A 16,496-nucleotide genomic window follows, 5' to 3' on the forward strand; every position below is an offset into this window, starting at 1 on the left:
CAGAATTAATTGAAAGGGTGGGACAACTTTTTGGATTTAACAATATAAAATTCATAATCGAATTTTGAAAAAATATTTTAGATTAAGCAATTCGTAAGACAAAAATATATTCTACATTACATTAAAATATATTCTAGATTACATAAATTATAAATTAATACCGGATTCAGAAATAATTTTTCAACAAAAATATTGATTGAGATTTATACCATAAGAATTTAAGATAAAAGCTATCCAAAAATTTGCTAGCATAGGAGATAGATCCTAATCCTTTGTATCACTGCCACTTGTCACTTTCCATAATTTTTCACATTTTTCGTGTTTCATTTTATATATTATTTTATCTCACTTATCACTATTTAATATAAAATTCTCAATTTAAATTTAAATTTTTTGTTTGGAGGAAAAAAAATTAATTCTATATGATATTCATTTTACTTATCTTCATTTGTTCAACAGGAGATTTACAATTTTATACTTGAATTCTTGACATTTACCATCTTTATTTTTAAGAAAATACATAACTTTTACGATACTTTGCCTTTTTCATTTAGATTGATTTTATTCATTTGCTTAGTACTTCAATTTTATTCTAGGAATGGTTTTTCCTTCAATACTAATTGATTGATGATTACCACTGGTTTCTGCTACCCTACGATTCAACAAAATCATGAAATTTTATATGATAAATACTAGAAACACACTTTTAGATTATTTTTTATTATTACTTAAAATTTATTAAAAACACGATTTTGCGGGTTGTAATTGAGTGTGTTAGAAAGAGTTTGTTTAAAAAAAGTGTAACACCAATTATAATTATGTAAGCCTAAATGAATTTAAACGAATCTAATTAAACCAAAATATAGTTGGGTTGAGTTGAGTTGGTATGTTGGGGTCGTGGGTATAGAATTACCAGCTCATACTCATAGTTTCATAATTATGTTGAAAGTCATGTTTAGTTTCATGTTAGAACTCCATTGCCATAAAAACTACATATTAATATTTAATGCTTCGTTTTTTGCTATCTTGACGTGATTCTAAACTGCCAAAAATACTATTAATATACTACACGACACAATCTTAGGATTAAAATGTTAGTCGGTATTATGAATTACCCTTACATTTGTTCTACAAACATAAGCACACCAAAGGAATCTTCAAGGGAAAGTATTACCCAGAACATGTCCTTTTGATTAGTTTCATGCAAGAGTAAGCAAGACCAACTTGACATGAGTTGATTTGGACATTTTTCAGATTTTAAAATTTAAATGAATACATTTTTTAGAAGGCAATTGCTTCTTGTACTCGATCAATTAAGATTGACACCCGACGAATTTTTAGAAATTCCATTGTGTCCTTCTCTTCTTCACTTTGAAAAATAGTGTATGGTGAGCTGCAGAAGGAACTTGATTTTCTTTGGATGATGCTTTGAGATGCAGAAGATGAGGTTTTAATGGGGTTGTGCTCAGATATCATCATCTGGAAGCCTGGTTTTCGCATTCCAGATGCAGGCGTCCGGAAGTAGATATTTTACTCCAGATATGAAAATGCGTACAACTATATTCCGCACACAAATATCCATAATCCATTCACACCCTTCTGAATGAAACCATTGCAGTCCACGACTACTACCTTCCGCATACAAACATACATCTGGAAGTGATTTAAACACTTCTGGATCAACATATCCGCAGCACACAACTTGATTCCGCACAACAATATCCAGAAGTCACAAAATGATTTCCGCCTAAAAATGTCTGCAATGCAACGCACACGCACACTTTGTCTTCTCCGATGCCTTCTCCGGTGCCTTCGTTCACTGTCGCAGATGATGCTCAAACCTTCGCATAACAGTGGACGACCTTCAAGCTCCTGGGTTCATCTTTGTTCAAGCCTCCGCTGTCGGAGAAATCCAAACGAAGGTGCGAGAATGCGAACCACGGTGTTGGGTGCGAGAATGCAAATCACGGTGTTGGGTGCGAGAATGCAAATCACGGTGTTGGGTGTGTGATTGGGTGCGAGAATGGCAGAGACGAAGGGTGTGTGATTGAGTGCGAGAATGGCATTGACGAAGGGTGTGTGATTGGGTGCAGAAAACAATTAACCTAATTTCATTTTCATTAAGGGTACTTTGGTACTTTCACAAACGCAATTGGGTGTAGGTCAGGTTTGATTGGGTGCAGGGAGAAACACCCTTTTTAGAATTGATTTGGATTATGATGCAAGTTGTTTCTACCTAGTGTGATACCTTGCATTCTTATATAGTTTTTTAAAAGTATGAGTATTTTTTAATTATTATGTATTAATAATAAAAACATTTTGTTTTCTCTTATTTTTTAGACTTTAGAAGAGTATATGTAGCTTATAAAAGTTATGGTTTCAGTACATTCATTTGATTGGTTATTATATAAGAATGTAATTTAGTTATTCACTCAGGTATCCTCACATTACCATGTCATTGGGTTTCCCATCAATGAGGGTGACGAAATCATGACAAAAGAAACGACATTAATTTATCGTTCTCTATTAACTGAACCAAATTTAACTATAGAACAGAATCAGAAAAAAAGACTGAAGAAAAAAAGAATGAGACCCCATGATGGCATTTCATGAAGGTCTTCTTGAATCATGTAAGAAAAAGTGGTGCGGAAGCTAAGAAGGTGTGTGAGCAAGATCCTCCTAAGAGTGGTGTTGATCTTGAAGGTGCATGATGTGTATGAAGCTAGGGAGGTTCGGCCAACCCAAGGAGAGGTGAAGGAGATGAAGTTTAGAGCCTAGAATTCTAGGGAGAAGCAAAGCTTGGCACAAAATGGCAGCATAACTTTACTCACAATAAACTTGAAAATACAAGGTGTAGGCTCCTCCTTTTATAGGCTAAGGAGGACCATAATGCAACCCTAATACTAGCCAAATGAAATGTAAATGTGAAGCACATGGGTGCACAAATGAGCACATGGGGAGGGGTGTGTCTAGTTTTTATGCTCACCCCCTCCATGGGCTTTCTAGACCGGCCTTGGTAAATTTAGAGGTTTTTTTAGAAACTCTAAGTTTACCTAGGTTGGTGTTTTAGATGCCAAAATTAATTCTAAGAAAATTACAAATAAAGTTCCTATGCTAATTTTGACAAGAAATTAAAGTCTACTCTACACTAGAGTTTATGGCATTTGAACATGTAAAAGAACGTCTTCTTGGATCCTCTTGGCCATAACTCTATGGTTGGCCCAAATCTACCCTTTGGTGGGCTTGCATGTGGGCTTGTGCTTGGGCCTCTTCCATCACCCCAAATACTCTTTTACACAAAATATATCACCACAATAGTTACAAAATCATATCTAATCAAATGATCTGAATAGTGCAGTAACATCGACAGTAATCTCTAATAGTTCAACACTTATGTTTCACTAAAGTTATATGTACTTTACTTTGTTTTGGAAAAAATAATTCAATGATTAGCATATTCACCATTCAGTTGAAGTAGAATGCAGACTTGTTAACCAAAGGAACGTTCTATTCTTTGAAAATAAAAAGGAAATATATTAAGTGTTGACATCGTCCTTTGGTATTTCCATTATTCTATCTGATCAAATCTATCAAACTGGTCCATTTCTGGTACACTTAATGTACACTTACCCTTCTTTCTACATTGCACCAATCTAGCAACAGCATTAACTTTCTTAACAACTAGAGGAAGTAGCTCAGCTGCCTCGTCTAAAAATTGAGCTCCTGCTCCAGTTGCAACCTCTTCGCCCTGAAACTTTTTCAATTCTGAAAATAATCGCAGCGTATTCTCAGCTGCTACATCCAACCTACCAAATGCATCCTTGCACAGGGCTATGGTTTCTCCCAGTTCACTCCCTTTATCAACTGAATTTTCTTTGATTGGGAACTTGATTAGTTCACATGTTGAATGTGTTGAAGGTTCTGAATTCTTGATGTCCTACCATAAGCATTTTGAGCAGCAAATATTTCAGCCAAGTCATTCAAGGTCATAAAAAAAAACAGGCTTTTCAAATTCCATTACGACATATCAGAAAAGATCACTTGAGGGATCAGCAGGCATATAATATATTAAGGAAACAGATTTAATGTTCTAGTGCTGATGTTAGTATATTTATTATACAAGTTTAAAAAATCTAACTATCTCAGCAATGCTCATTGAAACATGACCCCCATAAGGGATAATTGAAAACAAAATAACCTTCCATTTACTATCAATCCTAATATTCTTCTTAGAGATTTTCATCATGTTCCGATTCCTAAAGGGGTGACATGGTTTTATAAGCCTGTATAATGCCCTCATACATACCTGTCCCGAAGAAGTTCTCATTTCCTCAATTTCCTTCAGCTGTGAGGATCTGTCTTCTGATATAATATGAGTACCACCTTCATCCTCAGAGCTCTTTCTACCACTTGTATGCCCATCAGGACTGCTAAACAGTTTCTTGCAATCCCCTGGGTAATCCCATTGCACGATATATCTTGAAGAAAACCTTCTAACTAACGACTTCCTTGACTCTGCCTGTACAGATACCAAACTGGGTAAGATTAAGAAAATGACGTTACAGACTCAATAAAATATAAGCAACTGTCATCTAAATCAATTATAAGATATCTAAGTCCTTAAGTTTTGGAGCAATTCCACCTCATCCAGGTAATCTTAATTTCCATAGTTAGTCACATTTCCTCATGAAGACTTGGTAGGTACCTATATTTTTTCATTTAGGATAGCGCAATTTATTTTGGAAAAAAAAAAACATAAATGATGATATCAATATTCATTATCCACTAGACATTTACAATGATTTTCCCAATAAGATCATGAATGACATGTTAATAACTGACAGGTCTTCATCTAATCCATTGGTTGAGGACATCAAAAACACTATTATAGAAGTACATTATTTGAAGCAAAGGAAGTATTTCTTTCTAAATAAAATTAACATCAGAAACCAGCTTTATTTCCAAAATTATATTATGAATTCCATAATAGCAAACTTACAGTGAATTTCCGAACAAAAGTAGGACAAGAAATCATGAGATTAATTCAAATTTGTGGAAACAAGACTTGTTTGTTTTTTAATTCCTTCTCTACACTTCAGAATACAACACCAACCTTGTGCGTATTTGATAAGCTACCAAAATGTTGCTTAAACATGTCACTGTCTTCTTCAGATGGTAGACTGCCCAAATTGCCTTCAGTAGTTGTTTTTGACACAATTCCAGATTCACTCAAATACAACTGCTCTTCTTTACTCTCAGAAACTTCTTCAGAACACCAAGAAACATCATTATTGTTGCAACCAACATGTTCGTCTGGAGCAACACCCATCTTTTCATTCTTGCTAAGGTTACTAAGCCCAGAGGAGTTCTGGTCCTCAGCCCTATGTTGTCCTGCAATAAGCCATTAATCATAAGGTTAAAGCACACTTTTTTTTATGTCGTCTTGGGTTTATTTTATAGAAATTATAGGGTTTTAGATGTAGAGGAAGGAAATTGAGCGAAGAGACTTTGAACGATATTCTACTTATTATTTTGTTAAGATGAATTACAATGTGATGCTATGATCATAAAAGTCATGCACTAACCTTTATTTATACTAATCATATCCTAAACAAATCACTACTATCAGAAAAATATGAAAATAGAAACACTCCTACCAAGAGAATCTCTAAGATACCCCAATTAAACTTCAAAGGAATTTGGTTGACATAATTGGTCTTCTAAGCTATCATCAATAAAGATGAAAGTTGAGAAAACAAAATTATGTGGAACAAACAAGCATTCAACTTACTTATATTCAAGGGAATCTCTGGAAACTTTGTCTTACACAAATCAAGCATCTCCGGGGAAGAAAGTGCTTCCATACAAACAGTGTAAACAGAGTGCCAATGGTTGTCTAATGGAATGTTGCTGAAATTGTAGTGACTTCATGAGCAAAGAACAGATATGCCACCACCAAAAGTCCATAATTGAGATTGAGACTCAACACTTACCTATAAGTTCCTCCTAACCTTGAAGAATCTTGAGGGTTCACAGTATCAGGCAATGGAGAAGCATTATCATATGGACTTTGAACTTTGGTGGACAAAGGAGCAAAAACCTAAATATCATAAATGCAAGAGATATTAGACACTTAGTCAAAATCCTAACACTGCAGTCTTGTATTTAAGGAGCTAAGAGATTTTTGTGTTGTAACTTGTAGCAACTGTAAATTGGACGCCATTACTATGAATTCAATTTTTTTAAATGTTGACACTCTAACAGGATAAGTTTCAACTAGAGTTGGCTGTCTCATTTAATGCCATCATGACAACCATGGATTTTCACCCAAAAAAGTTAATCCATAGATGTGGCTTTGAGCTTAGTTGTTATACCATAATAGCAACAGTAACCATCAGATGCAGATAAAGATTATGTAGACACATCATGTTGTAGATCCCACATCAACTAAAGATAAGGTCAATTTACAATATATAAGTGGAGGCAATACAAGTCAATTTTGTAAGAATGAATTAAACATAAACTCACCTCTTAATATGGTATCAAAATCTATCCTAACAAGGTTTAATGGACCTATTGTATCACTGGACCACCCACGAATATCTAGACCTACGCACGAGGTGTACATGCCTTGGCGTGGACGGGTGTGTTGGAAATCTCACATCAACTAGATATAAGGCCAACTATTGTACCACCTGCTATCGGACCGTTATCGGACCACTCATAAATATCTAGTCTCACGCACGAACTGGCAGATCTTGGCATGAGAGGGTGTTGGAGATCACACATCGACTAAAGATAAAACCAATTCATAGTAGTATATAAGTAGGTTCACTTCTTAATACTTCAATTACCATATATTATATGGATTGATAGTGACTCGATTTTCTCTTCAACAAATGACTAGGACCCGGAACAACTATCTTAGCCCAATTTCATTACAAGGAATTAGTTCTCTTGCACATTCCAAAACTGAATGTCCACTAAAACAACTCCAACCAAAAATAATTAACTTGTACTCTTCAATGATGGACATATATCTGTCCAAGAACATGCTGACTTATAGAGCTTTTGAATCTTCAAAATACTACTGTAGTAGGGGCGCTCAGGATTTTTTTATTTTTTTATAAAAACTTTCATGTTAAGGCGCTCGGGATTTAAATACAACAGAGTTTCTAAGAACTAAATAAATAAATAAATATATATATATATATATATATATATATATATATATACACACACACTAAAGAGTACACATACCTCTGACGAAGAGCAATTAAGATTCTTGCAGACACCATTTGAACTCGACACTTTAGCTTGTGCCCATTTGGGAAGTCTTGAAACACTAAATTTAAAAGCTGAAGCCTCTGTATGACTGATCCCAGGATAAAGCATTTCATCCCCATGTTGGTTGTTGTTCATCATTGACCAAACACCAGGATTGATCTTGGAATGCAGGAATTTTTCTTTGCAAAATGATAGACAACTAAGAGAGGGAGGCTGACCAGAGCTTCTTGGAGATAATGGATTGTTTTTTTCCATTATTCTCTCCAATATTCTAGAAGACAATGAAGCGGGCAATTTCCACACAAAAACACAACCATTACCATCCACCTGAATATGGATATGTTAATAAAAGAATAATGTTGATTACAAAGGAGAGCACATCAACATGTTTATCTTTTCCGACATGATGAAAATAAACATATGCAGAAACTAACTTACTAAAAGTAAATAGTCAAATGAATTATAAAGCATTCACGTTAAATTGCATATTGTTAACTCAAAAAAATGAATAAACCAACAGTAAGTGTGAAAGAAGCTCACGGAAACTATATGCTTGCAATCAGGTAAGAAGATGACACCAGTAATAATTTCAGCATGCCCTGCTGCCTTTGCAGCCATCTTCCCCGTGATCAAGTCATATATACATATGGACTTGTTAGAGAATGAGCAGACCACGTAAGTGCAGCTTGGGTCCATTATAACCTGTTAACAAAATTAGCTTCGGGTAAAGAAGGTTAACATTGGTAATCACTTTCTAGTAATGAAGCTCACCTTTATAGGTTCTCCAAAAAATTTATCATGGTTGTACGACCTAATTAGTTTCTGAGCAGCCATGTCAAACGTCTTTATCTTCTTATCCTATAAGTATGATAATAATATTAGCACTCAAGTGCGGAATCTGCAAATTGAGTGATAATCTTATCAAATTGACACATGAATAGACTAATTGTTAAAGCATTCACGTGGAAGCCTTCCACAACAGCCGCAACCCTCACTTGAATTTTGATGATTTTCAATGTTGACATCATCTATCTCACCTGCCCAACAGTAACAACAGTCTCCCATGTCAGATCCACAGCCATATCATAGACAGTTCCACGTTGTAAAGCCTTTTGGCGGTGTTGTTGCAAAATCTTATAACCATTATCTGCTATCACCACATCACGAAGAACCAGGAAACTGTGAAAGAAGAATTATGTTTCTGTTAATCACAGAGGAAATCATTCAATGTCATACAAACAATGTTATGTTCACTGGTTATTGTATATTACAAAGTAATTTAAAAACACAAATATGATGACCACATAGAATAAGTATATAATCATCAAATGGTAAAATGTAACAAAAAAATTATTTGTTCTACGAAAATTTGTTGACATTTCCATCCAAAGCTTAGGCTACCTCAAACTGAAGATTATATGGGTCTGTATTTGGAATCTATTAAACTACTTCATAGAGAACTATATTCAAATTAGTGAGGAATTAATTGTTTGTCTGAAATGGTCTTTCTTTAAAACAAATTAGAAATAGGATAACAGCAAGCAAGTGATATTTTATATTTTTTTGAACAGGCTGCAATAGAAACTTTCTGAACAGTATGTTTAAGTGCAAAAATTACATTTCACTTTCTGTCTTTCTCAGATTCATTTTCAAAGGGGCTGGATCTGCTTTCAGATCAACCGAATATTACAATCTTATCATACTTTGTAATTAGCAGACATAAATAAAGCTAAAAGTTTCATTATTTAAATTATAAAAATATGCCACACATTATTAATGTAAAATCAATGCAATTTTTTAAACATGGAGTGCACTGTTCCAATATATATCAAATAGACTACAGAAACCAATTAAAAGTTGGCTTCACCTGAATTTAAAAGTTCATAATCAACCAACCTATAGCTATTTCATGATTAATATGTCAATAAGTAGACAAATACAAAAATGAAGAACTGTAATTTGTTTTGGCTTCTAAGAATGTCTTTCCAGTACATTTTTATAACACACCACTAATACTCGTTAATTGAAAAAAACTCGTTAATTGAAAAAAAAACTTGTTAATTGAAAAAACTAGTTAATTGAAAAAAATCCGTTAATTGAAAGGTACTGCTAGTCACTATTTCCTAATTGCAGTCATTATTCCCAAGAGATTGGTAATGCTTATATTAAATTTTTTAAAACTTTTCTTCCTAAATATAATCAGAACCTTAAGGTGACAATTTTCAGTTTTCTTTTATTCAACTGTTAAGCAAAACTTACATAAACCGTTTTTGTTTCAAGTTTGTTTTGATGTTGTGATGCCAAATCTACTAGCATACCTATCTGCACTACAACTGAGGATCCTGCAACCGTTGCTGCTAATTTTGATAGAAGTCACTGCAGCCGAATGATCATCAATGCTATCAATAAGATCAAAATTTCTGGCACATACAATCAAAAAGTCATTGTAATGTTTAACCAATCAACTAGGTTATCCTTAACAATTGAAGAAGCACACCTTTTCACATCATAGAGATGGATCATACAATCTCGTCCCCCTGAGGCAAGAAAGTAATTGTTTTTTGCAATTTCCTTAGATATATCTTGGGTGGATGTGGTAAAGCTTAATGTAAGAATCTCCTTATCATGAGCACCCTGAAATATCGTGCAGGATATAAATGACCATATAAATGTTGTGAAGCTTCAAATATAGTTTTACAGCACAATAATTTCTAAAATAAACTCAGGTGCCTGAACTCACCTGGAAACATGTGTAATCCGATGTTTGAAGGTTATATATATGAAGGTTTCCTTTGCAATCACCAGCAGCAAGATAATTTCCGTCTGAACTAACAGCAAGTGACCGAAACTCTCCATTTGTAAGATCTGCCTTAACTGCATCGCGTTCAAATGTTCCAGCAGTTACTGCAGCAATAGACAAGAAGAGCACAACTTGTGAGAAATAAATAACTTAAAAGACGAGAGAATTGTGATTTTTTTTCTAACAATCAAGTTACCCAAACATGAAGAACTCAATAGTTCAGTCTTCAAATCTTCAGCGTCATTTGAAAAATCAGATTGCAAAGCAATATCCCATATCCTGATTGAACCATCAGTAGAGCAAGTTGCAAAAGAAATCCCCCCCAAACAACCCCTAGCAGTGCATGCAAGAGATGGATCATGCATGTTTTCACAACATAGGTTCTTGATATCCCATATGCATGAGGAATGTGAAACTAGCACATAAAACTTTGTGACCTGGAAAATAATGACAATTTGTTTTGCATTAACAATTGCAGTTTCATCAACACCTTGTGGCCAACAAAATATGGGGAATAAAGTTTGCTGCATCATACAGTAATTTACAAGCAAAAGACTTGAGTAGCATGAACATAATTAATCTATCATGTCATGAGTATATAACCAATTTAGTATAAACGAAAAATTATTATAGAAGGACTGTTGTGTGTTGTACGTTCAAATGATTTGTTTATATTAGGGCATGATAGACTCAGTCATAAATATATAGGAATAAATTAAACCCTAAACGATGGTAATTGCATCCCTAATTTCTAGTGACAACTATTAAAATATTTAACATGTTAAATATGCTATTGAAAAATCATAATGACAAACATATTATATAAACATTTACCTGATTCACATCATGGATGTCATAGATGTAGAGACTATGATCCCCGTAAACAACAACTGTAGGGAAAACATAAATACATTAGTGCACAACACAAGATTATGTTAAATAGAATTAGCAAAACAAGTGGAAGATTTAGCACTCACCAATCTTTTCTAAGGCCGAAAACTGACAGGCAACTGCATCAGGCAGGGCAAGTAATTGTTCAGAAGCCTGTTCTGGAACTATAGTGTGGCTAACTAAATTGCTTCCTTTAAGTAACTTTTTTGTCTTTGAATATAATATACTACCCACGTATTCTAGAGAGATTGGGGTGAATAATTGGACTGTTCCATTATTGCATGCACAAGCAATTAGCTTTGCTGATGTTGATAATGCAAAAGCTTTTCGAACCTGAAAATGAGAATTTGGGAATAATGAAAATTTCAAAGAACTAACACTCTAACACCATTATAATTCCTCAAACGATTAGCAACTCATAATTAACTTTAAACTAATACAGTTCATAATGGCATGATCAACTTAGAAAGTACAAACAACGTAAGAATGCTGCCATCTTGCACTTAGAACATCATTTACTATTATACGGGAAATATAGTTTTAAGTCTCTACAGATCTGTTAAAAAACGTAATATTTCATCCATCAAGGTTTCCTCTTTGAAAAGATACCTCTGGCATGCTAAGACATATTACAAAAATGAGAAGACATGGACATACCTTCAAGGTCACGGACTTTTCAACCGACATCCCAGAATTAATAAGGTATAAAATTCCTGTAAACAGAAAGGAAACGAATAAGGTGCAAAATGCCAGTAAACAGAAAAAAATGGAATTGTACAATTATCTAACTAATACATTGTGGAAACCAAGAAACACAAATGCCTTAAAATCTTTAAAAAAATACAATCTTATACACTCTGAACTGAATCAAACCTGAATCAGTCAATGTATATATGGGAAAGCAATCACCAGCTTTTTTACAATTAGCATAGCCATTACAGCCCAACACAGAACTGATAGATGTAACAGAGCTTGTTTTATGAATAGAAAGATTGGCAGGCTTTTCATGTATTGCTAATGATGTACTCTTTCTCATCCCTTCATTTAGTTGAGTCTTTCTAGAAGATCCAAGTATCCAGAATTTCAGGTGCTTCTTCCCAGAAGTTACAAAAAATTTTGCATCTGATGAGAAGCTAATATTTGAAATTGTAGAACAAGAAGTTTCTTGAAGCTTTGTTATCAGCTCACCACTCCGCCAGTTCCAAAGGTAAATATATCCTCCAACAGACACCAGATGTTTACCTTGGACAGAATACTATATAATGAGTAAGAAGCAGTAATTATATAAAATTAAAAGCAAGCATATGGATTGTAAAGTGTAACCAACCATTCGGTGAGAGAGAGATGCATGCAACTCCATATAGATGGCCTTTCAATTCAGAGACAACAGATAAAGTAAAAGAATCCCACACTAGTACTGATGACTGGTTTCCTGCCTGCAAAACATAGTAAGATTACCGTATAAAAGTGTAAACAATGAAGCCATTGTGTGTTATTCAGTTATTCCCAATATTTTCCATATCAACACTAGTAGTATTGAATGAGGAACATTTCAATAATGCATTAATAAAGTTCATTTAATGAAGATATAACCGTGAAAAATATATTTTTACTGTAATACATCAACTTCTGTAAAATTCTAATCATAATGGTTACTAAGTTATTGTGTAAAAATTTCAGCATTGACCTACTACTAGCTTGCCTTACCTATAACCAATTCACACCCATTGAACCATTTAGATGCAAAATACACCAATACCTAGCCTCTTAAATATGCTTCCGTCCAAATATAAAATGTAAGATCATCTATGGTGTTTCAATTTTGTAAAATCTATAAAATGTAAAATATTTCTTTTTGATGAAATCAATAATTACAAAAAAAAAATCATAAACTTGATAGCATCCTTTATAATTTCTTTTGGATAAGAAGTGAAATAGAAAGAGTAGTAGTAAAAGAGAAATACAATAAAAAAAATGTTCATTGGGATGGATAGAAGAAATAAGCAAAGTAGATAAAACGAGTAATGAAATCAGTGAGGCATATGAGAGGACTTCCATTTGACCATGAGATACAAGACCATACTACTTCCTAAGTACATATACTATTACCATTTCCACAAAACCTTTTATATATGGTGAGCCACTGTGAACAAGCCTCTTAGGTAAACCTCTCTATGCAACTTTTAATATTGACTGTCATCAGTAACTGATTTTTTATTTGAAACACTATATAAATGATTTTAGGTCTTTAAAAGATGAAATGAGGTTTTAAACGTCCATAGTTTCAGCTTTACTGCTCCAGAACTTCATCCAAAACAATTTATTTCGTCTTCTACAAGTTTCAATGTTATGAACTAGAGAAAAGAACTGGCCTCGAGAAGATCATTTGCACTAAAAATGGATAAATTACAATGTATATATTAATCTCTGAAAAGAGAGGAATGTAATTTAAAAAGTAGAAGGGAGGGCAGGATAATTAATAATCTACATAGGGAAGGCAGTGTAAAATTTCAAAATCATAATTTGATAATACTCAAACTACGGACAGATTCCTCAAACAGTTTTTTTCTATAAATCCAACTGAAATGAAAATTTTAAGCTACCCCAAACATGCTTAAAAAAGAATGACGTGGTAGCTAAAATACTGATATACACATTAACTTTAATTAGACAACAGCACAACAAGCACATAAAGAGTGTTATCTAAGTTTTGTCTGCCAGATTCCCCCTTAAAGGCAATTGGCACTAAGGCATGTTGTCCAACAGATATATAAGTTGCACTCCAAGAGTTGAGGTAGGGAATGTGGAACTGCCCAACTTTGTTTGTTAGATTTCATCTTATAGACAATTACCAAGATAAGCTATAGACTTTTATACCGTGTCAGATTTCATCTTAAAACAAATTGGCATTAAGGGAAGTTGTCTAACAGATATATAAGTTGTACTCCAAGAGTTTAAGTCAACCAATTTGGAACTTCCCAACATTGTCCTCTCTACCAACATTGGTTGGCACAAGCAGTAGCGGCTTGCAGCCTTTAACCAAGTGGTTCAAAGTCAAATCCTGAAAATGTTACTTTGTGTATGAAATAAACCATATTGTAAGAATACCCACATAGTGTGCGTTCAAGGTCCATGACGGTGTTAGTCATTGTTTACAGTGATGAATAATTTATAAATTTTATACTAATACAATGGTTACAAAAAAAAACTGTGTCCTCTCTATAAATAAGAGATTGTTAGGTAACCATTATATAATCAATTCTTACTCATTTTTATAAACATTTTATGTCTCTCGATTTAGAAATCAAAAGCCATCCCACTTCTCTGTCAAACTCCTCTATCCAATTTCAAACAAACCCTCAAACATCGAATGCAATAGCATCAAATATTATTAAGAAAATAACAATCAATATCCACAAGAATTGTAAAATCAATAAAAAATATAAGTCAATCCACCCTTAAAAAGTGCCATCCTCGTGCTAATTCAACAAGACGAAGCTATTTTATTTATAGGGTCCAGAACTTCTTTCAAATTGGTTACTGTGTGAAAGTGCAGAGCAATAATATTAAAACCGAGTTATGAGAATTAACTCTTACCTCTCCAGCGGCAACAAAGTGCCCCTCTCGTGACAAAGCTACACAGCTCAAAGGCTTTGGCATTCTAGTAGACACCATCAAGTGTGACTGAGTGCCCAAATTCATGTCATACATCACCACCACGGAACCTGCCAAATAAGCACATTTGGAGCTCAAGGCATTTGAAGCTAACCCATTGCTATTCTTTGTTGTCAACCCAATTACCTCCTCCAAAACCAGCTGAAAGGGGATGAAAATTGCAAACATCAGGAACACGGAGAGACGCCATTGTGCATTGGTTATGAGAAGAAAAAAGAAATCACGATCTAATATGCAAATTATGCACCAAAATTTAACTAAACGCGCAGAACAGTGTTAAGTTAAGGTTTATGCTCCTCAAAACCAAGATGCATATACCTCAAAAAATTCAAACATAAGGAGCACCCCGAAGAGCAATTACGCGTTGATTTGAGGGACAAAATACTACTTAATAACACGCACTGCACAAATTAACCATGAATCGTGTTTTGTTAGTTTAAGTGACCAAGAATTATATTCTCTTTGAGCAAGGTCTCACTTTTCAGACTTTTATATGAAACAAAAAACACAAAACCATTGAACCGAAAATGTTTTTCCTTCCACGGCTTCTGGTTCGATTTTGTCGACAAACAAACAATTGTTAGGGTTTATAGTTCAAAATTCAAAAGGCGCACTTTTACGTAAAACCCAGAAGAGCCATTACCAATGAATTGGGCGTCAAAGTCACTACTCATTATTTCTAATCACGCAAATTAACAGTGAAATTTGGCTTAACTAACAGCTTCTAGCTTGACTTTAAAAATCTATAGGTTTAATAGGTTGGAAAATAAATAAAAAATGAACTTTGTTTTGAAGATGAATAACTAAGATGAAACCTTTGAGACTGGGTCGGGCTTGCTGAGTTTGCGAGTGGCCTTCATCGTCGTAAGAGAACGTAGGAATCCTCAGAGCATCTTCAGCTTCGCAAAGCTTCGTTGCATGCTATCACTCAATTTTCAGTGAAGAGAGAGAGAAGCGGGAATTTTGCAGAAATGAAAAAATGCAAATTAAAATTTAGTAAGTTATAAAAAAAACACTTCTGTGAATTAAATTATTTATAAAAAAAGTTAAATTCTGAAGAAAAAAAAACTATTCCAGAAATTCTTACTGAGTTTATTCACCCAACCCAAATCTTAAAATTTAAAAAGGTATTTATTTTGAGTTAAAGGACATTATTTCTTTCTACTTCCAAATTTTGAACTAGTAACTGCAAAATCAAATAACTAGTGGTTATATTTTTAATTTGTTAAAAAATAAAAAATTATAAGTAATATTTTTTAAATAAAGAGTGAGATTTATATGATGATAAGAAGTGTACTTTTATTTTATTTTATAACTATGATACAAATTATTTAGAGTTGAAAATGTTTGTCTCAATATGATTGATTATATCAGTAAAAATAGAATCATAAATCACTATCGTTGATCCTACAAAATCACTTTTCCTCTATTGATGGTTTGGAAAATACAAATGTTCTCTCAAAGTTTTGGACTGATCCCAACGAGATGGAAGAGGATGACAGTGATATTAGGGAGGAAATAGTTTGCACTAAAAGAAAACTAGGGAGACCACCTAAGAAGAATGGCAAATCCAAAAAAACTGCTAAGGCAGTTCTCTCCACAACGTCGCAATGAAAGTCTCTTCATTTTTCTGGAATGTTAGAGAATTAGGAAACCACAAAACTGTGGAGATTTTGATTAGTTTACTCAAACTACATAAACCTCTTCTGGTATTTCTTGCCGAACCTATGGTGTCGTACACTGATGTTTTTGAAGTCATTTTAAAATCTGTTAATATGCATTTGGTGGCTACGTCTCCTATTGTTAATAAAGCTGCTAAGCTTTGGTGTTTGTCGGTTCCTAA

General features: G+C 33.8%; 1 protein-coding gene across 4 annotated transcripts; it reads right to left on the minus strand.

The window, feature by feature from the left end:
• Positions 1 to 3,396: 3,396 nt before the first annotated feature.
• LOC137826178 (Transducin/WD40 repeat-like superfamily protein) lies at positions 3,397 to 15,658 on the minus strand. 4 transcript variants are annotated; one of them, XM_068632055.2, is made up of 20 exons: positions 15,469 to 15,658; positions 14,576 to 14,794; positions 12,306 to 12,414; positions 11,852 to 12,220; positions 11,636 to 11,691; positions 11,065 to 11,311; positions 10,922 to 10,977; positions 10,284 to 10,524; positions 10,028 to 10,191; positions 9,785 to 9,921; positions 9,606 to 9,707; positions 8,325 to 8,466; positions 8,059 to 8,145; positions 7,828 to 7,989; positions 7,261 to 7,614; positions 5,994 to 6,100; positions 5,792 to 5,910; positions 5,114 to 5,391; positions 4,307 to 4,519; positions 3,397 to 3,937 (listed from the first exon to the last, which is right to left on the minus strand). In XM_068632055.2, exons 1-20 carry the CDS (start codon positions 15,511 to 15,513, stop codon positions 3,569 to 3,571), a joined length of 3,576 nt encoding a protein of 1,191 aa, XP_068488156.1. In that variant the 5' UTR covers positions 15,514 to 15,658; the 3' UTR covers positions 3,397 to 3,568. The 4 variants fall into 4 exon arrangements, 3 of the variants coding, with proteins under 3 accessions (XP_068488156.1, XP_068488157.1, XP_090150676.1); XM_068632056.2 differs by having other exon boundaries at positions 11,852 to 12,233; positions 15,469 to 15,651; XR_016515183.1 differs by having other exon boundaries at positions 3,514 to 3,937; positions 8,059 to 8,185; positions 15,469 to 15,651.
• Between the last annotated feature and the right edge of the window lie 838 nt (positions 15,659 to 16,496).

The sequence above is a fragment of the Phaseolus vulgaris genome, chromosome 8, assembly GCF_051622355.1.
Source record: "Phaseolus vulgaris cultivar YP4 chromosome 8, ASM5162235v1, whole genome shotgun sequence".
Classification (NCBI taxonomy): Eukaryota; Viridiplantae; Streptophyta; class Magnoliopsida; order Fabales; family Fabaceae; genus Phaseolus; species Phaseolus vulgaris.